Raw genomic sequence first — 27299 nt, forward strand, 5'->3', positions numbered from 1 at the left:
GGAATGTAGGCCACGAGGGTAAGAAGGGAGAAGCTCAGTGTAATCTGCCAGGCGGAGCAGGTTACAGGTCTAAAGAAAGGGTCCTGGAGACAGTGACGGCTGTAGACACAGGCGATCGGCTTTTCCTGTTTGCTGCTGTCTATTGCCAGCAAAGCTACTTGGAAAAGACCAACGAGTTGTATGGGAAAGTATCAGCAAGACCTCCACAGACGCTGCAGATCGCAGCAGCAAACAGAAGCAGATTCTCCTCTCCCGGTCAGTCTGCCAGCTCAGTGGTATGAGTAAAGAGGTTTAAGGGGTTGCCGGGGAAGAGGGGGCAGGATTCTCTGTGGAAAATCATCTGACGTCCCCTTTTAACAGACTATTTGAGCAAGGGGAATAATGAGGAAATATTTACTTCCTCTTAATGGAACTTTGACCTCTGTCCATTTAAAAATAATGATGAAAAGTAGTCAAAACTAACATTTTAAGACTTTTTTTAAAAAAAGTTTCTTTGTTTGATGGGATTTAGGAAACTTTATTTTGTGAATTTGGGGAATTTTCAAAGTTTTTTGCATGAACATACAACAAATATGAAAACTACACAGAGTATGGGCTGGTGATGTGGCTTAGTTGACAGGGTGCTTTCTTAGCATGTGTGAAACCTTGAGTTTGGTCCTAAGCAACACATAAATTGGACGTGGTGGCATGTGTCCATCGTCTCAACACTGAGGAAGGGGGAGGCAAGAGGATCAGAAATTCAAGGTCATTCTTGATAACATACAGAGTTCAAGGCTAGCCTAGATAAATGAGTTGGGCCAGTGAGACGGCTTAGCAGGTGAAGCCAGCTGCCAAGCCTTTGATGGTCTGAGTTCCACTCCTGAGAGAAGAGACCTCACCCTTGCAAATTGTCTTCTAAATTCCACAGGAAGGGTGTGTCATTACCCTGCACCACACTACACAGAGTATAAAAGTAAAAAATAGAATTGATTTTAAAAAACCTCCAGAGGTATGTACCAAACTCTGTTCTGTTTGGTGAATCCACATTTTTGCTGGAAAGGAGGGGAGTCATGAGTGGGACTAAGGGCAGAGTGGAATAATATTGCTGGCTGTTCCGAGCTGAAAACAGGTGCGGAGGAAGTTCGTCAAGCCTGAGCGCAGTAAACAAGGAAACAGGAGGCAACCGTGTTAGAGGCTTCTAGGGGAGGGAGACTAAATCCAGCATGGCCTTACACTTGTGGACAATAGGCCTATGATCTGCTCTAATCCTAAAGTCGGTACTTAGAAATGGATACTAGGGGCTGGAGAGATGGGTCAATGGTTAAGAACACTGACTGCTCTTCCAGAGGTCCTGAGCTCAACCATCTATAATAAGATCTGATGCCCTCTTCTGGTGTGTCTGAAGACAGCTACAGTGTACTCATATTCATTAAATAAATAATATAAAAAATTAAAAATAAAATAAAGAAATGGATACTACAACTATACAAGAGTTTCCCCCAGGATTCATTGGCATGATGCAATTTTCAGTGGTAGACTTTTGAGACTACAGTGTAAAGTGCCCATGTCTTACCAACATACAGCTAGATGACTCAAGTTTGTTTATATATCTTTTGGGATAGTAAAAGAAAAAAAAAAGACAATATCTACAAAACTCTTACCTGAAAAACCACACAAATGTATAGACATGACTTTGAGGGAAAAAGTCACCCTCTGTGTAACGTTAGCTGACAGCTGAGCAGAAACTAAGCCAGCTGCCTACAACTGCACTGTGTTAAAGCTGATCAGAAATATTTTTGGCATAGTGTATCTTCCCTCTCCATATCATTACGACACTGAGATTCATGAGAGAACTTTAACCGGTTTAATGGAATTATATGGACATGCACATCCATGAGTCAGAATCTGACACACGCTCCTAGAAATCCCCAGGGTGGTGACCCAGTGGGAGGTCTCTCTGCAAAGGGCCTTTAGAGCACACGAGGTTTCAATTTCTGCTTCTGAAATAAGATTTTTATTATCATCTTGGTGACTGCGATGCGAGACTAAACACCACATTGGGATTCTGAACCACTGTGCATTTCAGCTGTAGGGCTAATTCCAGGGGGGAGGTGTATTTCCTTGCCAGTATGTCCCTGAGCAGGGAGCTCACTGTGCTTTGCTCGATTTCTTTCCCTGTATGTACTGCCACCATACACTCTGGGGTGGAGGCCTTCCCTTCCTGCAAGCATTCTCTCTCTGGGCTCACCAGTCTTTGTGACTCTCCAGGATCCTGTACAGGCTACGCAATCCACCCACCACTGAGCCACACCAGTGACTGGTCCCAGGGTTGTGATACACAGTGAATAAGCAAACATCACCTTTTAGCATCTACATCCCAGGTGATGGAAGGAGTACCTACGCCATGTTGGTTTCTCTGTTACAGTAAAATAAGCACAGGCATCTTTGAGTCATACTCACATCTGAGTTGATGTCCCAGCATTCATGCTCTCCCTTTATGGCTTCCAGTCCTTTTTATTCACATAGCCTGTCTACAGAATAAATGGAATACAGTCTGCCTCTCCAACACAAGGCATAATTATGGTCACTGTTGTGGCTGAGCAGGAAGTTCTGGTGATGAAGTGGGTTATTTTTGTGAATGGGCAGAGTGACAGCAGTCAGCCACCCTCTCACAACCAGCTACATAAACATCTAATAGGGATGTGCTCGCTCTTTTTCCTCTACTACAGATAAGAGCGCCCTCTACAAATATCAACGGGGTAGGTTTTCTTTCTTCTCCATAGCTGTTGGAATATCCATGAAGAAGCATCTCTTGTTTGCATAGCACTCTCTTCTCTCTCCCTAAATTCACTGGAAGCTAATGAAAGTGTCATTCATGGGAACAGCAGGATTGTGGTGTTGTTACCCACAGAAACTCAGGAAAAGGGAGTTAGGTAGTTCATTACCTTTAGCTCCATGGTTGCCAACCTGTGGGTCGTGAACCCTTTGGAAAACCTTTATCTCAAAAACATTTACATTATGATTCATAATGGCAGCAGGATTACAGTTATGCAGTAGCAGCACAAAAAATAATTTCATGGTTGGGGGTTACTACAATCCAAGGAACTGTGTTAAAGGGTAGAAGCATTGGGAAGGCTGAGAACTGTTGTCATGGTTTGAATATGCTCTGCCCAGCAAGCGGCACTATTGGGAGGTGTAGCACTGTTGGATTAGGTGTGTTACTGTTGGATGTGGGCTTTAAGACCCTCATCTTAGCTACCTGGAAGTCAGTCTTCCACTAGCAGCCTTCAAATGAAAATGTAGAACTCTCAGCTCCTCCTGCACCATGCCTGCCTGGATGCTGCCATGTTCCCACCTTGATGATAGTGGACTGAACCTCTGAACCTGTAAGCCAGCCCCAAGTAAATGTTGTCCTTATAAGAGTTGCCTTGTCATGGTGTCTGCTCATAGTAGTAAAGCCCTAAGACAATTACTACATTGGGAAAGCTAAGAACTACTTTAGCTGAAATGAATGAGAACAAACAGGAATTAACATTCCTCCTGTAGACCTGACCCTGACTCCCCCTACTCCTCTCTCCATCCCCTCTCTAGAGAGCCAGGAGAATGAATGGATATCTACAGCTGTAGTCAGAGAAAGGGGGATCTCTAGGAAGTCCCAGAGACCTGGAATTGGGGGAAGCTCTCAGAAGTCAATATGGGTGACGTTAGCTGAGACTCATGGTGGGGATATGGAACCTAAAGAAGTCACATCCTGTAGCCTTGCAGGACCCCTAGTAGAAGGATAAGGACGCCAACCCACCCACAGAACTTGACACAAAATTTGCCAAAAAGAAATACAGGGACAAAGATGAAGCAGAGACTGAAGGAATGGGCAACCAATAAGAGGCCCAGTGCACAGGCAAGCACCTATCCCTGACACTAATGATACTGTTATACTTGCGGACAGGAGCCTAGCATAACTGTCCTCTGAGAGGCTCCATCCACCAGCTGACTGAAACAGATGGAGATACCCACAGCAAAACATGGATGGAGCTCTGGGACTTTTATGGAAGAGTTGGTGGAAGGATTGAAGGCAATGGAGGGGTAGGAACTCCACAGGAAGACATACAGAGTCAACTAACCTAAACCCTTGGGGGTTTTTCAAAGACTGAGCCACCAACCAAAGAGCATGCGCTAGCTAGACTGAGGCCCTTTACATATATAGCAGAAGTGCAGCTCAGTCTCCATTTGGGTCTCCCAACAACTGGAGCGGGGAGAGGGAGTGCTGTTCCTAACACTGTTGCCTGTCTGTGCATCCTGGCCCCTAACTGGGCTGCCTTGTCTGGCCTCAGAGGGAGAGAATGTGCCTAGCCCTGCAGAGACTTGATGTGCCAGGGCATGGGATACCGAAGGGTAGGGGAATACCCTCTTACAAAAGAAGGGGAGAGGGACTGGAAGGAGGGATTCTATGAGGGGGCTGGGGGCAACAATTGGGATATAAAAATAAATAAGTTAATTAATTAAAAATAGAAAACAAAAAACAAAAACAAACAAAACAAAACAAACATATAAATAAGTAAAACCATCTTCCCCCTGCAGGCTTCCTACTGTACCTAGTCCATCTTACCTAGCCGCCATGAGATCCAGAAGATGCTGCCACCTGTCGTTCACTTTGCTGAGTTTGTACTGAATCTCAGAGGCTTTGCTCTCATGGCTGGCTTTAGCGAGCCGTTCTCCCATTTGCTGGAGTTGGATTTTGTTCTCTTGGGCCACAGCAATTTCCTCTTGATAATCCTGCATAATAAAAGCAATCACAGAGGTCAGAGGGCATGCTCCTAACGCATTCATCTGGCACCTCTAGAAATGCACTAATTACAGCCTCTACTGTTTGGATAGAGTTTGGGCCCCAGGAACCGTGTGTGAGCATCAGTTCATGTGTGCAAGAATTAATATTGCCTATTGCTCCTGGTCACGTGGGGTCTGGAGTCAGTTATTACGCAGATTTTCTGAAGGAACTGCAAAGCAGTTTCTATTTACTTTAGAGGGCACCAGGTTGGTGTGATGGCATATGGCTATAACCCCAGCACTTGAGACGTAGAGGCAGGAAAATCATGAGTTCAAGATCTTTCTCAGGTACACAGTGAGTTTGAGACTATCCTGGGATGCACAAGTCCCTTTCTCAAATAAAACCAAAGATATATAGATAATAAAAAGAAAGTGTGGATCAGTGGAGTGACTTGAGGGTAAGTGGCGTCCCTAGCGCTAATGGAGACTAGAGTTTTAAGCTCTGGCACTACAAAAAAAGAGAAACAAACCAAACACAATAAAGGAGTCTACATAGACACAAGAGCCTTGACTTGGAAGAGTTAACATTGGAAGATCATACTGCTGCAATCACTAAGCAGCATACATATGATTTGTAGCATACATAGAATCGATGGGGAAATGAATAGCTAATACCAAGCCTAAGAGACACAGGCACACATATGCATGCATATCTATGACATCACCATATGTGTATATACATGAATGTGTGATATGTGCTTACTTATGTGCATCTAGTCAGCTATGAAGACTTTATTCATATTATGTTAGCCATGGTATTTGTGCAGAACTTTGAGTTCCTTTATTTTAGAGGCATCATCTGCCATGCATGATGGCAAGTTAGTTCTCAGGATTAATAACCATTAATTTCAGCAAGTTAGTAGGGTCTCACACCTTGGCTTATTCAGTCTCTGTGGTAGCCCCTCCTAAAAACCAGTTAGCGATAACAGGTATGTTATGTGGTCTGTTTGTGGGGAAGAGAGGTTAAACCATAAGACAGATCCAGTTTCAGGATCAACTTTGTACCTTTGTTACACAGCAGATAGCATCTCAGGAAAACAATAAATGAGGGGAAAATGGCTCCTCAGGTCAAACATAAATGTGAAGCCCAGAGTTTGGATTCCCTAGAACCCATGTAACATTGCATGTAACCTTGCATGTAATTCCTAGGTGCCAAGGAAGAAACCAAGTGGCTAGCTAAATATGTGAGCTATGGGTGTTGTAGAATAACTGACCACACTGTGAACCCCGAGATTATGTTATTTATTAAAGAAAAATACCTGTTTCTAGTTGTGGTGTGGGTTACCCTTAGTACACATCTTTAATCACAAACAACGAAGGTAAAGTTAGTTTGTAAAAGGAAGCAGCCATGTTTGAAAGTGATGTCTAAGTGAGTGCCAGACAAAATGATGAGTCAGAGAAAGATTTGACAGAATAGGAGATGCTCAACTCTCATGAGAACAGAGAAGAAAGGGAAGCTACTTGAGGGGCCATGAAGACAGGAAAGAGGGCAGTTTACCAGGACAGTTTTACAGAGACAGGTTGTAGAGTGAGAACATACTAGACACAGATAAAGACAGAATGAGCCAGAGAATGAGAAGGAACCAGGAGATTAGAACAGGTTGCCAATGTTAGTTTAAGGCCAAGCTGAGCAATTCACCAAATGCCAAGAGAGAAGCCAGATTGAATCAGCATGGAGAGAAATTCTGAGTCAGAACAGCTGAGTTGAAGCAGCTCAGCTAGACCTCAGAAAGAACAAGTAAGGGCACACTTATTCAGCAGCAAGGCTCAGAGGTTGAAATCATTCTAGGACCAGATAAAATTGTACAGAGGCTGGAGGCTTCTAGGACTAGGCCTAGGTTAGTAGACAGAGGTAGTAAGTCTTCAGGTCAGCAATTATATAGGGTGGGTAAAAGATACTTCTACAAATGGGTTCAACCAAGATACCCTAGCTCATTGAGAAACAACTAACTTCAACCTCTGGCCTCCATAAACCCATACTCATACAGGTGCGTCATGCAAATGCAAAAACGCCCTCTAAACCACGTATTTAAGAAAAGGGGGCCTGAAAGAAGACGGCAGGTGAGGCTCCATTCTACTTAAGGGTTGAGTGCACTGGGCACGCTTAGGACTTCTAGACCCTGTCTACCCACCTTGCCGTGTTATTTCAACACACGGGAGTCCAAAAACCAAAACATTGAATGCCTTTATTTATATTTTAACATTTTATCACAAAATTGGGATGATTTCATTGAGAAATGTTGATTTCAACAGAACTACCCTAAGTTTTAAAATGCACTTACAGTAAAACTGTCCTCTTGGGTTGTCATTTAAATTAAACTGCCTGTGTTGATGCCAATGGACAATAATAGTTGCCCTCTAGTAATCTGTCACTTTCTTTCCTTACACTGTCAAAAACACTGAGCTCCTCTTAGTACTCAGCAATGCTTCACAATTATAAGAAAAACGAGACAGGGATGGCCTTTTTAGTTTCATGACATTTTGTAGACAAACTAGTAGAATTAATATTTCAAAAAGTGTTACTTTTCTTCTTTACTCTGCAGCACAGGGGTTAAACCAAGACTTGTATATATACTAAGGATGCACTTCACTATTAAGCTATGTTCTCAGTACCACTCCTTACTCCCTCTTTAGTTTTACTCTTTATTATGAATAGGTCTTACTAAGTTGCCTGGCCTAGCCTTGCACTCGATTTGTAGCCCAGGAAGACCTTGCACATGAGATATTTCTGCCTCAGGCTGACAAGTAGCTAAGATGACAGGCCCAAACCACCAGGCTGACCTGCTCAAAGAGTATCTCTGATATCCTACCAAATACTATAATAAAGCCATCCACAGGAGCGACTAGACTTTTAGTAAATTATAAATTATAGCTGTATTTTATTCTAGAACATGGTTTTCCATTCCCAAAATAAACATTCAGAGTTTCATAGTAAAAGTCAATGAGAATATAAACACACCTAACCAAGAATTACTCTTTAGCAAATTCTATTATGGTAACGAGTACATTGGTCCTCCTCAGTGCAATATTCTTGAACTAGCAAAGCCCCAGTGTTAGCAGATGCAGCGAACAAACCTGTATTGTCTTGGTCTAGAGGTAAGGGTTTTTAATATCAAATAAGCAAATTGATTACTCATGAGATTTTTCATCTTTATATAGAAAACTAATAAAGTCATAAATGCTATGTGCTGGCTTTGGAGTTTATCTTTCCTCTGTATGTGTGTGCATTGAGTATGATAAATTTTCCTAATGATCACTTGTGTGGCTTTTCAGAAGGAATAAAATCATCATCTCTGTAGTCACGAAATATGAACTGAATGTTGATGAGGAGTCAGACGCTGCTGTGTTTGCAGGGTTGAGAGTAATGGACAAGACAGACAATGTCTATGTTCCAGGGAGGTTTACCGCTCTCTGAGGATTTTCCTCCAGACAGATGGCAAACAGGTATACATGAAAATCACACCATACATGTGCTAGTAAGAGACACTAACTGACAAGTTGACATGATTATTTGCCCCCCGAATGTAGAAACTTTACTGAAACCCACACAAATAATTTAAAATTATGAGTCAGTTTAGTGAGCCCTGCATAGATAGAAATATGTCCTGAATCAAAACAAGCCCACAAAATGACCTAATAATGCACAGACAATTGAAATAAGAGGAATTCAGCACTCCCAAGAAGGCCTGCATTCCTATTGAGGGCCTAGAGAACATATTTTCTAGGGGAAATTTTCAGTTTAATTCCCCCTAAGAATTTCTCCTTTTAATTCCTCTGTAGTAGTCTCTCTCTCTCTCTCTCTCTCTCTCTCTCTCTCTCTCTCTCTCTCTCTCTCTCTCTCTCCAAACCAACCCACAGGATCAAAATGAGAGAAAAAGTGGTGTGTGTAAATGATTCCTCTGGGACAAAGAGCTGAGTGTTCCTCACAAATTAAACCCACCCTATAAATTCTGCCTTTTCACACAGGTCTGTTGTAGGTTACAAAGTTGAGGCTTCATACATAGGCCTCCTTGGGTGGGGGAAATGTCGGAAATAGGTGCTAGGTTCAAAGCACAGGGAGAGCACTGGGAACAAGGGAGCCCAGGCTGCCTCACGCTTCTCACCTTCTTGAGTTTTTCTATCATCTCTTCGATAAGGATGTCTCCATTCTGAGAGACTTTGCTCTCCATCTGGGTCAGCCACTCGCATAGCTCCTTGTTCTTTTCACTGAAGACAGCCCACTCGTTCAGGCGCTCGCTCACTTGCTGTCGTCTTAGGGAGACCTGAGAAGTTTAGAATAGGATGGTTATGAAAAGGCATAACATTGGAGAGTGACTCATACCCTGAGGAGGAAAGAGTGAGCTGAAGTAGGCAAGACCAGTGCATTCCTGTAGGCTACTGTTTCCTGAGATATAGGATTTGCTGAAAGGAACAAAAACTCGAGCAAAAGAGGCTGTAGAAAAGGATCAGACCAATGGCTGCTCTTGCAGAGAGCCCAGGTTTGCCTCATATCCACATGATGGCTCACTCCCCTCTGTAGCTCTAGTTCTGGGGATCTAATGCCCTTGCCTCCATAGACACCAGGAACACATGTGGTATATTTCTATCCATTCAAGCAAACAGTCATTCATATAAAATACCAATAAATAAATGTTTAGATTTTTTGTTTTGTCTTGTTTTTATAATACAAACGAAGAAGGACAGAATGGAATAGAGAGGAAAGGTCAGTTGAGTCTCCAGTATCCGGAGAGTATGATGAGGGGTTTCTAAGAGCATCGGTAACAGTAGATGATCCCTGGGGTTCAGCCCTGCCCTGACCATGTTACCCCTACATATTTCCATGTATATAATTTTTTCAATTCTTTTGTCTCTTTTCATTTTGTAAAATTTTACTTTTCGTTGTATAGTTTTTAGCTTTTAACCTTTTAAACATAATCAAAACTTCCCATTAAACTTGTACAGAACATGGAATATTTTTTAAAATGTAAATGAGTATGCAAGCTCTGTGTTCTGAGAGCTGGAATCACAGGTTGTGTCCTTTTTGTGACAATGCTTCTTCCATTGAGCATCGTTAAGCCACGTTAAACGACATATCCACAACTCACTCTTTCTGACTGCCGAGAGCCACCCACCACACAGAGGCATGGTTCACATGCCCATTCATCTAATTGTGGACAATCCTGCTGATTCTAATCCTGATTCCCTAGGAACAATGCGGCCACACAGGCTCGTGTGGAAGTGTCCCCACAGACAGAGGTATCCATTCCTTTAGGTATATCCCTAAGAGTACAATCACTGGTAGTGATCCTTTTGAGTTGTGAGATTATAGGTGTGAACCACCATACCTAACAATTTGTTTTAAAATGTATTTTAAATTAATCTTTTTAATATGGGAATAAAACAGTTTCAAAGATGCCCTATGCTTCTTGGTTACTGATTGGCTCTAACAGTGATTAAGTGGATAATACTTAAGTTCCCAGAGAACCTCATTTGCCCATGATCTTTGCTGAGATGAGTTGGGTATCAGGTAACACCTTTCACAAGACCAACCTCAGAGAGATGAGCTATCTGGACAGGAGGCTGCCTAGCCTACCACAGCTTTTGAGAAACGTCCATCAGAAGTTCCCTCCTTTGAATTAATTACGCCTATTTAACAAAGTATTTCCCTGGGTTGAGAATTACGGCTGAGTGAACCGGGGTTACCCCATTTATGTAACTTCGTTTACCACGTGGTTTCCTTTCAGGCAGAATGATTCAGAGGAGATGAGTGGTGGTAGCTCATTTCAGGAGGGAGGGTGTTAACTGTGAGCATCAGCTAAAATGTTCTGTAGAGAAATCCCACCTCCTCTAAGCTCTCTCCAGACCATGTTATATAGCACGATCAGTAAGCACGGAGAGATCGGCTCTTCTGGAATACTAACACTGTGAATTCATCCATCAATCCTACTGCATCCTACGGGAGGTGGCGGCTGCAACTAAAACTTAGGTTCAATTGATACAGGCGGAAACTCTCAGGATCGGCGACTCTCGTCTAAAGAAAAGAAACTCCCTCCTTAAGAGTTGGGCTGGGTTTGTCTCCCTCTAAGTGGCTTCCTCTGCATGTTGGCCATGATCCAAAAAAAAAAAAAAAAAAAAAAAAAAAAAAAAAAAAAAAAGATGCAAGGGCTCCTCCTTCACCAACATCCACAGAGAGGGTGGTCACAGGATAAAAGGAAATTGACTATTTCCTTAAGAAGTTGGTGTGCCCAGAGTGAATTAGACAGTTTAAGCAATCAGCTATTGATCAGGGTTGGGAAAGCTGGAGTCTTTGATACAGGTTTCAATGTATAGTAGGAACAATCGCATGTCCAGAGGCAGCTGAGACTCTCGGCCAGTCTCTACTCCTCTGCCATGGAAAACAGAGCAAGTTACTCATCTTCTGTGAGTCTTCCTCTTCCTGTTCGACATTGCATTTTCTCCAAACACTAGTATTTAGCATTTGTAACAACCACCTTTCCTGTGTCAAGTGCTGTACTATGTCTACTCCAGGATGTGGTGTGTGGACAGGAAGACACAAGCAAGAAAAAACTTAGGAAGGGCTGTCAAATACCACAGGTTTGACAAGGCTCCAGGATAGTTTGATTTTTTTTTTCTCCTTAGCATTCATGTGTTCAGTGTTTCTAGGGAGCAGCTTGAATAAGCATCCTTCCTGTTTGTCTCACAACATGAAGATACTGCTTTCATTTGTTTACTGTGGATCTAGGACTGAAAAAAAAACCCTAAATATGTGGGCTGCAAGCATTGGGTGTAAGCCAGAGCCCAAAGCTCTTTTGCAGAAATATAAATTCCTCAGAAGGGAGGCATTTGATGTTGTTTATAAACTGAATATTTAAGCTATATATAAGTGAACCATTCCTTTCTTTGGATTCAGTTGAAAAACTGAAATTTACCAGCTTAGCACATAGTCACAGTTTCTTAAAGGTAAAGCCACTGTATTTTGCCTCCAGAGTGAGACAGCTGAACAGGAAGTACATTTTTTCCTGACAGTATTTTTATCAAGACACTGTGGGTGTAAACAGGAACAGGCACACACACACACACACACACACACACACACACACACACACACAAATGCATACAGTGCAGTTTATATATTTACATTACAGCTAGAATCACACATGGTCCTATATAACCAACAGAGGAAGAATAGCAATATAATCCACAACTGAGCTATAGAAGATCCCTGGGGCAGCTGAAAGCCTGTCCCTCTCTGCTTTGATTCTGATGCTCCAAAGCATCTACTCGAAGCTTCCTCAACCGTGTCTGTGGACCCGGTTATTCCTCACTTCACTTCAGCTGCTTCAAAAGGAGCCGAGCACGCTGTTTCCTCCTTAGCTGGCATAACGCCATCTGTGTACCATTGAGTTTGTCGACTTTTATGAGGAGCCAAGCACAGGCTTGTTTTCCGTTGTGGTTTCACACTTGACAGAAGTTAGCCGGAAATGACAAACTCAAGACCTACTAAGGTCTCTGGGTCGCCCTCCTCCAGAATTATTACATCCTGGCACCTGGCCAGACCCAAAGCTACCCTCTCACACTGATTTAAATAATCGAATGTAGACTGGACTTAAACAGGGAAATTATGTGTTAGTTTCATACTTCCTGCAAGAGTCTGGCAGAGGAAGATTCTAGAAGCACGTTCTATCTACTTCTTTTTCCGGTCTCAGTCTGCTCACAGGCACAGTGTATAAATCTCCTCAGAGCGTATCACATGGCCATGCACCACGTTCAAGCTATATTTTCAAACAGATATATCTAACTCTAGTGGGCAAGCTTAGAACATATGAGTGTCTGACTCAATTAGTAATAATAATACTTCCATGGCACAATTACACAATTCACCCACATGAGAAACCATCATGTGGCCATCATTTTCTTCATCTCCAAAATGTGGTAATTCTGGCAATGTTTCCATCCTCATTGGAACCTAAGTATTAGGACACACACATAGGAGGACATGGTCCCCACTATTCCCCATAGGCAAGCAATGCATAGCTGCTGTAGGCACTGGTTTTTCCAAAGAAATGGCCTTTGCATCTAAAAGCGTCAAAGTCTTGGGATCAACTACAACCAATCAGAAAACCAGACATCCTCCATGACAGCACATAATCAGGAGGAAACGGGAATGCACAGGACTCTGAAAACTGAGGCTCCATCATTGTCTAAAAGAACTTCACAGGATTGTGTGGGACGGGAAAGAAAATAGGTAAGAAAACCAGAAGAGAAGTAGTCCCTTCTCACCAGAAGAGGCTCATGGTCAAGGTCCCCAACAAGGCATGCTGGGAAGGTTCTGAGAATTGTGGATCTGAAGAGACATCTCTTGGAAGCCTTTGTGAGAAGTGAGTCTGGTCTGGTTTATTTCACTGAGTTACTGAAAACTATTAAGAGGGAATGTATTGTAGACCTCTCTCCTAGAGGATGAGGAGTAGGGAGCAGGAGAGATAGCTTAGCAGTTAAAAGCACTTAAGACTCTCACAGAGATCTAAGCTCTGGCCTCAGCACCCACAGGGCAGCTCAAGACTGTGCTTAGTCCATTTCTTAGGATCTGACAGTCTTCTCTCCTTTATGTGATGCTACATGTGCATGGTGGATGGACACACTCTGGCAGACATACACACATGTAAAATAACTACGTAAATAAATACATCAAAAAAGAGAAGACTGCTCACATAGGGGCAGTCTTCCTTCTGAAAGGAAGAAAAGGAAGGAGGGAGGGAAGGAAAGAAGGAAAGAACGAAGGAAAAAGAAGTGAGCAGGCTCACAGAGATAAATGTGGTCATAATTTTTCATTATTAGTACCCACCAAATGCCTTTTGTTTATATCATAATAAGGACTGTATGTTATAACATGGTAATTGTGGTAATGTCTACATGGTTAAGGGCTCAGAAAATAATCTGTGTGATGATTCACTCTCTATGAACAACCCTGTATAGGCTCCTCCTTGTGTACACTGAGAACACAGCATTCCACGAGAAGTGGCCACTTTCATGTTTGTTAACATGTTGGTAAGGGCTACATTTTGGATGCCCCCCCCTTTTTTTGTTCTTTTTTTTCGGAGCTGGGGACCGAACCCAGGGCCTTGCGCTTCCTAGGTGGATGCCCCTTTTTGCAAGGAAAAATCCACAGGGGATTGCTGAAACATCATTCTAAGCAGGCGAGTGAATATTCCTTTGGTCTATGATGTGAGCAAAGTCTGGGTTTAGAATAAGTATTTGGAGGAAAAATGTCAAGGAACACATTTGTTCTTAATATCAAATAAGCCATAAGGGAGGGCCTCTCAAACTCTGTTGGAAGGTTCTGGAAGCAGGAAGATAAGGATTCATATGCCAGGTCAACTGGGAAGGAGAACTAGAAAAGAGAGCAGGCAGAGTAGTTGCCACAAGAGTGAAGAAATGTGGATTTGGGTGGGCATAGAGTCCCCCTTTCTTCAGTCCATTCCCCTGCCTTCTAACACCCACATCTCTCCAGCCTACCTTCTGCTTCAACCTTATCAATGACATATGTGTTATCTGTATATTAATCTATCCTCCACTCCCCAACTAAGCACTTAAATTTATACATTCCAAGCATTTTCCCTAGCCAGTCCATACATAAAGATACATTGCTTTTATCTGTTCATATAGACTTTTCTTCATAACTATATAGAACTTTCTGAAATGACTTTACTTTCAGTGCAATAAAAAAAATCAGTGGCACAAATATCTATTACAGCCTATAGTCATAATAATTGCCATGACCACTGAACAAATGTGTGTTACAGTCTGCAGTGTGCCAGGCAAGGTACTCAGGGTGTGTTGTGTGTGACCTTCTCTGTGTGGCAGGCATGGAACTTAGGGTGTGTTATAGCCTGCAGTGTGGCAGGCATGGTACTCAGGATGCATCCCTAAAAAGCAAGGCATATAGCTTTCTGTGAGCACAGACACAGGCTCTTAGGCAGCCAGCAGTCTTCACTGCAAACCTTTACTTGATGCTTTTTTGCTCATAATGATTTCCTGTTGCCTTTGTATCAGTCTTTCCCCTTCAAAGCCTGTTATAATCATATTTAGCACCATATACACAGAGAAAGGCATTTAATAAATGATGTAAACCTAATAATTCCTTACACCCATGAATTACTAAAGAATGATTATACTCTTCCACAAATAAAACTATCTCCAGAACTGTAACTAAAACCAAAAACAATGTTTGCTCCATGTTTAAAATGCAGAACATAGTACCATTCATTACCTTTCCAGCTAAAAACTCACACCTAGAAGGTACACAGCAGTCTGTGCCAGCCAGTGAAGCAAAAAGAAAAGCTTCAGTATGATGAATTCATGTATAATGTGATGATACAGCTATCCTTATTCTACAATATTCTGGCAATAGCCATAGGTTCCTCTGCTTATCCATGAGTCACAGGGTGGGTCCAGGTATGGATCAAGCCTGTCTGGCATCATGGAGCACCTCCAGCCTTCCCATCATGAGGAGCTACTTCCTCATTCAGACCTCAGCTTACCTGGTGACAAAGCTCTTCCCACTGCCTTTGCAGAAGCTCCACACGTTCCTTCAGGATGGAGATGTCCTCGGCACTGAGATGGGCAGCCAGGGCCTCCCTCAGCAGCACTAGCTCTGCCAGGTCATCTGTCCACCTCCCAACTGCATTTTCCAGTTCCTAAAGTAAGACAAGCATTCATGAACCCCCACACCATCTACCTTCAACCCTCGAGGGAGCTTTGGTAACCCCACCTCACTGGTATTCCCTTTCTACAAACTCTTTCCGAACACCACACTTGAGCTCCTCATTTGCATCCTACATAACTTGAAAGCCTGCCATGTTCCTCTGATAAAATACCATGGGTCCCTGCTGAGCCTTTCCACCACATCCCTGGGCTTCCCAGGATGGTAGAGTTTGTTGTTTGTTGTTTTGTTTTCCAAATCCAGGTTTGTCAGTTTCATGGCTGTCTTTATTCTAAACATGTATCATCCTACAACCCTGAGACCACGAATACGCCTAAACTGATTACCAAACCACCCACTGGTTTTGTCCTGTTCCTGATCACACTAATGAAATATTAAAAAGTTTTCTAACTTGACCTTTAAATGCTGAGTTGACCTCTTCTGTGACATATCCTTACCATGGAATATCAATTTGTCAGTTTCTCCTGTATTCAAAATAATTCACTAAGTACACATTCTGTAGGATCAGAGATTGATTGAAGTTATTGGTTATGGACATGTTCTGTGGGGGTATTATTTAAAGAAACTCAATGGGAACGAGTGGAGTTTCCTGTCATGTTTTGACAAGTGACCAGTTCTGTAATTTGTGTCACTCTCGCTCCCTGCCAAGCCGTTGTTTTCAGATTCCAGGTCGTTTAGTGCATGAATGGAGAATTTCATACTATTTGTTCTCTGCCTTTCTTGTCTCTCCACACCAGAGACAAGTTTCTAAAGGCAAGAGTAATTAACAGTACTATCTGCGGCTAACTTTCCAGGCAATTTCAGCAAACAAGGTTTTAGCCTGAAATTTTCAGGTAATTGCTTTGTTTTGCTGCTGAGGGTGATTTGGGAGAGAACATAATGGTGCTGTATGGAAAGACATTCTCCCAATCTCCAAACTCAAAAGCAGGATGCTTGTCCAAGTGTTTGGGGAAATGACAATGGGGTCTCAAAATAAGTATAACTGGCCAAAAGACCAAACTATCTGGGTTAATAAATATGCAGCATCTTGTCTGTACCTTTAGCCAGATTAAATTGCTATGCGAGTGTAAGGACCTTACTGTTGTATATCTAGCAAGCCCAAGCTTCCTCGAAACTCAGATATCACATTTGGCAGTTGCCTATAATCCCAGAATTACTCTAAAGGCTGGGCCATGGGGATTCTGTGAGTTTGAGGGCAGTCTGGATCCAACAGTAACAAAAACAAAACACACACACACACACACACACACACACACACACACACACACACACACCACATGCACTCTTGCATGCACAAGTAACACTACCATTCAAATCCAAGCCCTCTGGTTTAGACTCTGCATATTAGCTAAGGCAGTGTGGCTAAAATACAGTCTCTAAATTTAGACAAATCTGTCAGTTATTAATCTGAAACATTAATGTTATTCTAGAGTCTTCCATATTCTCAGCTAGCATATTCCATATGATCCCACGGGCTTGTGTCATGCCACATGAGATACAACTGGCATAAGGGATGTGGGGAGGTGACCTGGTACCCATGCCCATGCTGCCAGATGATTCATTTAATAAATTAACAACACGAGTTTAAAACCAACTCCTTTCAATGTTCCAGCCTTTACATAGCCTTTACATTCTTCTGGGGCAGAGACTTGTTACATCTCCCAGTCTTGAACTCAGAGTCTTCCTGCCTTAGATCCTCAAATGCCACCACACTAGTCAACCTTCGCATGCATCTTAGTGCAATCTACAGAGATGTATATTTCATTCATCATCTTCGGGGCACTGTGTATCACCTTTAATTTTCCTAATGCTGATTGTTTTCAACTTTCAAAGAGTATCTTTCATAACTTTTTAACCAGGAGTATCAGATGGCAGTGATGTTAAGAATGACTGTGGAAACACAGGGAAAGAAAAGGATTTGTGAAGGTACTTTCGATGCTACCAGCATATTACTCAGCCGGGAAGTGCTGCTCAGGCGCTCCGCCTGGCTACACAGGTGTGCACTGACTCAATCTTACAGCCACTAAATCATGCTGGTCTCCGTGACATTGTTGTCCAGGGAGTGTCTGTGTTGCAGCTGATTGGTTCCCAGTACGATTAGAGGCGATGATCATAATTAAGATTAGAAGTGGTGATCACAGTCCTTAAGTGGCTCAACCCTGAAGGATTTAAGGATTGGGTGACTTCTTGCTTTGATAGAGATCAGGTTTTTGTTTTTGTTTTTTTTTTGTTTTTTTTTTTCTTCCTGTACGAGGGATATAGCAGGTAAGGTATGTTCCTCTGCCACAGTCTGCAGATTTTTCAAGGTACCAACCCTGTCCTTCTTCCTATAAAATAGACTTTTATTAGAATGATTCGCCAATGGGGGTGTTTCTTGACTCAGCTTTTAAATATCTTTTATGCTGTGTCTTAAACTTTTCATTTGCTTCCTCGAAGTAATCCACAAACTGCAGCTGCATTAAATCAGCAAAGGAAGTTTCATCACAGTGTGGGGTACCCTAATGGGCCCCCCAGGACCTCATCTGCCTCAGGAGTCTCCCCAAGATATGACCTCACAGGCAGAAGTACGTGGATAAGGCAATGCAGACAGTCTCTGTCTAGTCACGTACCTTGCACCGCATCTGCTCCGCGTGGAGTTCCTCATGGTGGTCAGGTAGAGGCTGAGATAGCCTCTTCTTGAACGTGCGGAGCTTCTCCAGGGAATCGGCTATCCCTTTCTCACACTTTTCCCAGTCCTGTCATTGGAGGAGAAATAAATTGTATACTTTTTTTGTGAGAAATTACAAAAATATAAAATAAAAATAAAGAAAACAAATATTCTTTTTAATTGCCAGGGATGTAATTACAACACGGAATTGTGGGAAGGCATGTCCATGCTCACTGCCATTTTGAACCTTTGTCATCGTAAGAGCTCAGTTCAACTTGACTCTGTTACTCATCAGCTGTTTGTGTCTAAGAAGCATTTTTCCCTGAGAAAATGGAAGTAAATTCTATAGCTGTTGAAGAGCTTGTGTAAGCAATGTCTATCAGGGCACTAAGCAAGCACAGTGTCCAAAGAACTTTTAACTTCGGATACTTGAACATGGTATTTATGCATGGAGTCTGGATCAAATACCAAACAGAATGGGAAAATCCTCTAGTTCCCTCTCTCTCTCCTAACTCACACACAAGCGCACTGAGTATCTACATGCTCCCAAATGTACCATGGGTGTGTGTAACAAGATGAGACAAAATGAATTGTTTTAGAATCTGAACAAGTGGGAGTAAGAAAAAGACAGAATGTAAAAATGATATAACCTCAACTCTGATTCACTCCATACATAAATATGAGCCACCCACATGTGAGGTACTGTGGAGGTGCAAACACACAAGAACCACAGGCGTCACAAACACGGTGTCTGTCTGGCTTTACCTGGCTCGGGCTGAAATGTGTCTGGGAGAATTAAGTGTTAGCACAGAAACACCCAGTCATTGAGACCTGGAAGAAATATCTGTCTGGTGACACATGTTGTGACATTAGCACAGGATATGTGGCAGAGAGTGGCAGCCCGGAGTGTGCTGGATCCCTGAGTGAAGACAAGGAAAATTATGCCTGGTGCCTGCCTATTTGGAAATGTGACACACCAAATTGGTAACAAGGGCTACGTTTTGGGAACGGCAAACTCGGGATGGTGGTTCAAGGAAGATTTCAATGTTCCTGTTACCATAGCTAACTACCTCAAGTTTTTAATGGCACATTTACTTACTGTCCAATTTTTAAATAAAAATATATATATATATATAAAAAGGAATGTGAGAGGAACCACACCGAATGTTGATTTTTTTTTTTTTTACAGAGCATTACTTGTAAGTTAACTTCCATCAGGTACGTTAGTGAGTGCCAGATAGCATTGAGTTAAATAAATACCCTGTTTTGTCTAATTCTCCCATATTGGTTGTGTTGTCCATTCTTGACCACCATGGTCCCAGTACCCCCCTCAGACCAGCCTCCCAGAGGTCATTCTCCACCTAATGCACTACAGAACTCTAAAGACAATTATTTTAACAGCTAGAATTACCAAGAACAACATGGTACCTAAATCTGCTTCCCCTTGCTTTCCCTTAGCTCCTTTTGTCACCTGGGCTCTCGTGCTTCAGCCCTCCCTACTTCCCACCCTGACATTAGCAATCCATAGGTAATATTACTCCAGACACCTTTAGCAAAAACAAAATTCGCAAGCTTAAACTTAGTGTCTTTTGTTACGTGGGAGTTTGAAGGCAGGTTCTCATTTCACTTAAAAATTCCCTCCTGGAACCCCAGAGCAGCATAGTACATCCCCTTCTCTCTAGTTGGTACCAACAGGGGAACCCTGCAAACCAAACTATGAATGCTTTTGTCTATGAGGCTCAGTTTGGTCCAACTCCCCTTCACAACATTCTGTGATCCTTTTGCTTGCCAATGCTCAGTACTGTAGAAATGATTTGTAAGCAAATAATCCCCCTCTGCTTTGACTTAACATTTTCAGTTAACTCAGCACATGCCCTGAAACTGTCAATGTACAGCCGGTGCCTGCTCACAGATCCAACACCGAGGAGGTCATGCCTAAGGGCAAAATTGACATTAGAGAGCAGGCAAAAACATGGCTATTTTGGGAATGCATACTCAGAGCATTAGGCTAACAGCTAAAGACAGAGAATTATTATTACATTGGTGTAAAGATACATTAAAATAAGGTTGGGCAAACATGACACACAAGGCTTCCTTAGGCAAACAGAATGTAATGTATGATTCAAAGTTATATAAAAAAATCTTGACAAGAGAAGAATAGGGACTCTCCTCTCCAACAGTGACTTGGATGGCGAAGCTAGCACTGAGCCTTTCTTTCTGCATCAATGATAAGGAACTAGCTTCATGTCCTGTTCTGCAAGCCGTCCATCAGACGTGTTTTATACACGAACTGGCAGCAGAGACAAACAAACCCAGTGACTCAGACTCCATGCATTCTTATGCCTTGGGACTATCTCCAAAGTCCACATCATGAATTAATATATATATATATATATATGATTACAACAGTCTCACCAGAGTGATTTACAGTGCTTTAAATCCTTGCCTGACACCAGGATGACGACAAATGACTCAGGCATATTATGTTACCAGTGAATCGTTCTGTAAGCAAATAGTGGTACTTAATACATGCTCAGTGGCATTCTTGATCTATTTCCTATTCAGAAGATTGTATATATATTGCATAAGATTCCCAATGTGAACCCGATGGCTGTGAATATTTGAAACAATAAAAAAAAAATCTATTCTATTACTGTGAGTTATCTCCCTCCATTTAAAAAGATGGCACACCTTTGGTGATTTCAGTATATATAAAATGGGCATTTAGCTCAGTGGTAGAGCGCTTGCCTAGCAAGCGCAAGGCCCTGGGTTTGGTCCCCAGCTCTGAAAAAAAGGAAAAAAATATATATATAGAGAGAGACATTTTGGGGGTACAATATTTTAAGGGTTCATGACATCAATAATAGCAACTACTGCCATTCAAGTGTCCATGACTTCCTAGTATTCTTTTGACAAAACCTCACAATAGTCATATAGATGAGGTACAATTATACCTATTCTTTTTTTTTTTTTTTTTTTTTTTTTGGTTCTTTTTTTCGGAGCTGGGGACCGAACCTAGGGCCTTGCGCTTCCTAGGCAAGCGCTCTACCACTGAGCTAAATCCCCAACCCCAATTATACCTATTCTTAAAAGGAAAGTGCTATATGGTTTTCAATGTGGCCTTATCTGAATTTAGAACACTTTTTTCCATTTTTATAAGCACATAGTAATTATATAAAATCATGAGTTTTCTCATGAATTATTCATATATTTACAACTACTGGACTAAGGACAAATTATAAATACTTTGGACATGAGAGACAGATGCTTATTAGAGGCCATGTGGATGAATCTCAATGTCCTTGGGTTCTCTGTGCCTGTGGCCAACGAAAGGACCTGAGATGCCTCTTGGAGACTTTCAGCCAATGGCAGCCTGCTTAGATAAACCAAGACAAATTAAGAGACTCATTCTGGGTTAGCTTTTTCCCCAGCTATAAAATATGAGATATCAATCTTTAAAACCATTCTAGCGTCTACAATTTAAGGAATGGGATCTGCTCTTTGAGTTTCTGCCGGGCTCTCTAAGGCTGTCACTTGCTTCAAGGCATTACATTGGCCATTAATCAGAATCAATCACCTGGACAGCCTTATTAGAGTTTAAATTACTGTTAGGGGGTTTTCCTGAAAGAGGAAGTACTGAAAACTGGGAAACTTTTCCAGTTCATGCAAGATAGGACAGAGTCTTAAGTAACAGAGGAGACGCACTGGAGGGCGGTGCTCAGTGATCTGTCACGCTGTGCTTCTCTGAGAAACAATGGGAGGAAACAGCACAGCTCCTGTGAGGGGACCCTAAACTGGACTTACTTTCAACAGAAACGCCAGCTTTTTCTTCTGCTCCTCCAGATGCGTGCTGGCTGACTTCCACTTCTCTTGGATGTCTGTGAGCTCAGCCTGCAAGGCCGCCTCGGCGCCACTGTCAGCAGAGAGCAGGAGCTGCTTGCCAGCCTCCACTGTCAGGATGTAGCTCCCTTGTTGGCGCAGGAACACCTTCTCTTTGAACTGAAAGGGACCACAGCCTTTTAGTGTTTACTCCCCCATTATAAGCACATTTAGATAACCGTATGCATTAGCCTGCAGCACACTTCACATGCTTGCATCCAACAAGAACATCTTAAATGACCCAAGTGGAAATGAAGGGGAAGTAGAATCTTGACATAATATGAACTCTGCTTATAAGACAAATGCCCAGAGATTAGAGGGTAGTATCCATCTCAGCATGCATGCACACAGTAGGTCTCTCAAAGTGGTCAAGGCTCTTTGAGTCTTGAAAGACAGTACTAGGATGAGATGAGTATGACCAGGAGAAGGAGAAAGGATATCTTCCTGAGCAGGTGGGAGAGGGATGCGTTGACCATATAAGATGAACGTTTTTCAGAAAATGCAATGCACTTTTCCATGGCTGGAGTATGAAGTGCATGTCTCAGAATGGTATTGACAGCTTGCAAGGCAGTTTTTACATGTTATTTTATTTTATGCATGTGAACACCTTGAATGCATGTATCTCTGTACACTGTGTGCATACAGTGCCTGAGGAGACTAGAAGAGGGTGTCAAATGCCCTGGCACCAATGTTACAGGTGGTAGTGGCTGCTGTGTTGGTGCTGGAAATCAAACAGATTCAAACTTGGGTTCTTCAGAAGAGCAGTCAATGTTCCTATCTGCTGACCCATCTCTCTATTATACCTTTTATTACCCATACAGTGTGTTATGTAGCTCATTCTGATCTTGAACTTGTGTTCATATTGTCTTAGCATCCTAAGTATTGGCATTATAGAACTATGCTGCCACACCTAGGGATTTGGCTTTCCCACCATTAGAGGGGGAGCAATGTGTTTAATTATAGCAAAACTATTCACTGAATGGGTAAAACATGCAATGAAGAAGGCCCACACTATATGATGAGACAGGATAGGCTGCTGTCTATCTAGGCAGAACTCTTGAGGTAGCCTCAAGGATAGGCATTCAAAACAGACCTAGTACAGGGAGTGGGGGGCAGTGAAGAAGATAACTGTGCAGATCACCATTATCCTTGAGATCCTAGATCAATAGGTCAGAAAGTGGCTAGAGCCTTTCTTAATCTCCTGAAATGTGGAGAGAGTCTGGTCCAGAGGTCACTGGCTCTATGCACACAGGTTCAACTCTTAAAGGTGGTTGCATATTTGAATCACAACCTTAGGAACTGAGCATGGACAGAAGATGCCAGTTTGCCCCTTCTCTACTGGGAGTGGGTAATTGAGGCTATATGACTTTTCTTGGGGAAACTGAGAGGAAGAAGAGTCAGAGGAGTCCTTTAGAGAAAGAAGGGCCACAAACAGGTAGACAGGCTAACTGTGCTGGGAGGGACCAGGTTATGTGATTAAATCTCCCTAACCAACACCAAGTTGTCTTTCCACCCAAGCTGGGCTGCAACGAACTGCTCTGGGCCTTCTTGTACAAAGGAGAGGGATCTTTGGCATGGCTTCAAACTGCTCTATTCTCTTTCTTTCCATGGGAGCTCTGTAATGCAATCACTTTGTATATTTCAGTTGAACTTTGAGAATGACTGTTCTGTTTTTCAGGCCCCTTCAGAGTCCAGGTTTATCTCCAAGACCAAGGTCAAACACAGTGGACACAGTGGACACAGTGGACATGCAGAGGTGCGCGGACCCGTGCTTGCACCTTACCTGCACTTCATCAAAGAGTGTCCTCACTTGTTGCAGTGGTACTGGGATGCTTCCAAGACCACTCAGGGGCAGATGAGACACCTCAACCAACCATTTACGGAGCTTCTCTGCCATTTCTCTATAGCGTTGCCATTGGCGAATCTGGCTGTCGATGATACCTCTTCTCTGTTGGGCCCTGCGAATCACTCCTTGCCATTGGTTACTGAGGAGTGTCAACTTCAGGCTGAACTCCTCCCTGGAGAAGAAATAATTAGATGGGGGAGGGGACACATAACCCATAGTCTTGGGTAGAGTCACAGGATCAGCCAGTATACATTTTCCATAAATGGTATGCCCTGAGAAAAAGGATCTATGACAAACGACTTCAAATTAGCTGTGGTCTGTTTGCTGGGTTGAAAGTAATCAAGTTAGACTGCCAGTCTGCAAGTGGTGAGTGTTTTCGTATCTCAGAACAGATAAAAAAGCAAATCTATGGCAATTATCATGTACTCTTTCCTTAAGTATGTATGTGTGTGGCAGTGACAGTCTCTTGTGCCTTACAAAGCATATGACAAGGAACCTGCCCACAAACTCCCTCCCCAGCTAGAATCATATGCCATTTTGGAAAATCAAAATCAACCCACTTAAATTACACTACATTAAAATTTTTGTTTTTTCTTTAAAAAATGTACTTCATAAACATTCTTAATATTCTTCTACAAGTGATAACTCCAATCTCAAGCAAATTATTATGAGAAATTGTCATTGTCCTTTTCACATTTTAGGTAAATTTTTCGTTTTTCTTTCTTTTTTTTTTTTAAGAAAAATTAACTTTAGTCAACACAATATGTATGAAGGCTGTTTAGACACTGAGAAAGTAAATTTTTTTTTTTGGTTCTTTTTTTCGGAGCTGGGGACCGAACCCAGGGCCTTGCGCTTCCTAGGCAAGCGCTCTACCACTGAGCTAAATCCCCAGCCCCGAGAGAGTAAATTTAACTTGAACCTTCTCCAATTCTAGCTGAGGTACTACAGATGTTTGAACACATTCTTCCTTTTTTCCATCCTAAAAAATATTGTCATTGTTTATGAAGTTTTATTTACTATGCAAACTGTAGCACAGACGTGACTTTCAATAAGCATCAAATGGGATGAGTTTCCTGGTAGATTTTAGGGTCAATCACAAATGTAACATCTCCTTATCCTTCTTCTAACACCTGTACCATGCTCTCTGGAATTGATTACCACTCTAGAGCTCTACACCAGAAGGCGACCTCTATTACTAATACATCCCATTGCTTGAGATGGTTGTTTGAATTTACAACCACAGGTGCCATATCTTCTAAAAAATATTGAATAGCTGAACTGGAAAGAAAAGATTATTCTACAGTAAACGTCAACTAATTACTATAAAACAGTAAAAGTACTGGGTAAAAAACCACCCAAAGAATCTCTTACGCTCCATTTAAAAATGAGTTCCTTAGGGCAACTGACAGATTCTGACGATCATGTTTGCTTGTGAACTGAAATTCTGCTCTGTGTCACACAGGCACGTACCATAGTAGAGTCTGTCACAGTAGGATCCAAGCACAGGCAGCTAGTCTCATGACATGTCCTTTAAAGGACATGTCACCTCAGAAAATGTGTGACCCCCCCAAAGTCCTGAAAATAGCAGGTCCCGAGAATAACCGAGACATCAGTATTAAAATCAGGATCCCTGTCTTTACTATGTAAACAGTCCCGACCCACCTGCCCTTGACGATCTACTGAAAAGGACTCTTCAGCTGAAGTTTTCAGAACAAAACCCTGTATGCTGACTTTTATAACTTAAGTCCTTGTTGTCTGGAACCTTCCCGGTACCCATAGACTCGGATCCAATTTGTCTGTTTTTCACTAGCAACTCTCAAAATTCTTTATTTAGTTCCAACTTTCCCATTTTCATCTCTTTTGTGGTGTTTTTTTTTAAATCTCCTAAATGTTAGCATTTAAATTTTAATAGATGTTGGCTGGAATGGGAATTTCAAACTTTATTTTACTTAATGACTTGAATGTTTATAATACTACTAAAGAGCTGGCTACAGGATGATAAAGCAAAAGATAAAAGAGGTAATTACACTCGAATTTGGTTTATTCAGAGAGTCTTAAATTCCCAGTAATGGTCACATTTGAGGTTGGCTTGCTTAGAATAGAGGAAGTACAGCAGCAGGCATTATTGTTCCAATCCTAGCCGTACAAATCTGTCATGAACTTTGTAGGAAATTACCACTGGAGGCTGAAATTGCTTTTAGAATACTAATCATAAAAATGATTTATTTCCTAATGATTTAAAAACACACAGTTAATTATAATCACAACTACTGGTCCCGGGTATGAGAAATGTATACATAGATACTAAAGTCAATTCCCCAAATATAAACATGGAAACTAGACTATGTGAGTGGCATTCCTAGGATAGTTGACGAGGCTGTCAAGTCACATGTTGGGAGAGAAGCTAGAATCTATGTTTTAAATAACGAGTTAGTTTGTTGGGATGTGGAAAGAAGATTTCACATTTAACACAGTATGGCTTAAGGTGGCAAACAATCTTCCTACACAGAAGTATGGCCTAGGGAAATAAGGCCACAGAGCCCTCTTAACATCAGACCTGGTCGTGCTCCCGTTTACTTATGCGACCTTGCTCAAAACAGTTCCCATGTGCGTCTGGAGTTTTCTACCTCTCAGAGTCAGACAAGTGATACCTCTGCTCCTTTTAGGGATAGAATTTTAGTAAGAGCAGGGAGATATTAGTAGCAACTGTTCACTGACCATCGCTGCAATCCATTCCGATCTATTCACTAACTCCAGCCCCTACTGACTAGCGAAGGTTGGCTAGGTGATTTCCAATTACCCTACGTCCTTCATATCATATAATAGCATCCTCTGCAAAGATTCAATGCTCACTCATTTCAGAGACTCAGATAAGCCTTTCCTCCAATTACCGAGGCCCTGTGATGATACAATTGCCTTAGGAAGATTGGATATATGCCCTCTAATCTCTCATTAAAAAGAAAATGACTAATTTACTGGAGAAACTTTCTTCATAATAATTTATCAAAGATCCTACCTGTCATCAACTTGACCTTGTTCTAGAAGATTCTGCCCATCAACGATGATGGAGTGTAGGATCTGCTGGCGGCTGAACATCTCGGCTTGAAAAAGCTGTAATTTGAAAAAGAGGGATATACTTCAAAGTCCCTAATTTTTTTTTTCTGATAATGTACCACACAGTTTGTTTTTAGCAGGGCTATCAAAAACATATTCTGTCCCATCTGCAGTGTGGGAGTAATTTTTTTTTAATTACCAATTAGGATAAACTTAAAGTTTTAGTTTGGGTTTTTAATTAGATGGCAGACAGAGCCATATTCTCTCCCCTTATTCATTAAAAATTAACCTAATAAAGTAAGCTGATCAGTCTGCAACTTGATTTGTATTCTTCTTTTTCTCACTGTTTTTCAAGGTAGTCAAGCTAGTAA

General features: G+C 42.0%; 1 protein-coding gene and 1 long non-coding RNA gene across 41 annotated transcripts in view; one reads left to right on the forward strand and one right to left on the reverse strand.

Annotated features, from left to right (window-relative positions):
- The window catches only part of Syne1 (spectrin repeat containing nuclear envelope protein 1), a 477397-nt gene that overhangs the window by 45718 nt on the left and 404380 nt on the right, over window positions 1–27299 (reverse strand). For all 40 annotated transcript variants that reach the window (NM_001419849.1, XM_087580487.1, XM_087580698.1 and 37 more), the window contains 7 exon segments: window positions 4586–4752; window positions 8907–9065; window positions 15321–15476; window positions 18112–18237; window positions 21954–22148; window positions 23812–24046; window positions 26891–26985. In NM_001419849.1, the coding sequence (NP_001406778.1) occupies window positions 4586–4752; window positions 8907–9065; window positions 15321–15476; window positions 18112–18237; window positions 21954–22148; window positions 23812–24046; window positions 26891–26985 (1133 nt within the window).
- LOC134482627 (uncharacterized) lies at window positions 37–26969 on the forward strand. Its single transcript, XR_015649187.1, has 2 exons — window positions 37–255; window positions 23707–26969. It is a non-coding gene; the product is annotated as an uncharacterized LOC134482627 (long non-coding RNA).

This window comes from Rattus norvegicus, chromosome 1 (genome assembly GCF_021556685.1).
Source record: "Rattus norvegicus strain SHRSP/BbbUtx chromosome 1, alternate assembly SHRSP_T2T, whole genome shotgun sequence".
NCBI classification, from domain to species: Eukaryota; Metazoa; Chordata; class Mammalia; order Rodentia; family Muridae; genus Rattus; species Rattus norvegicus.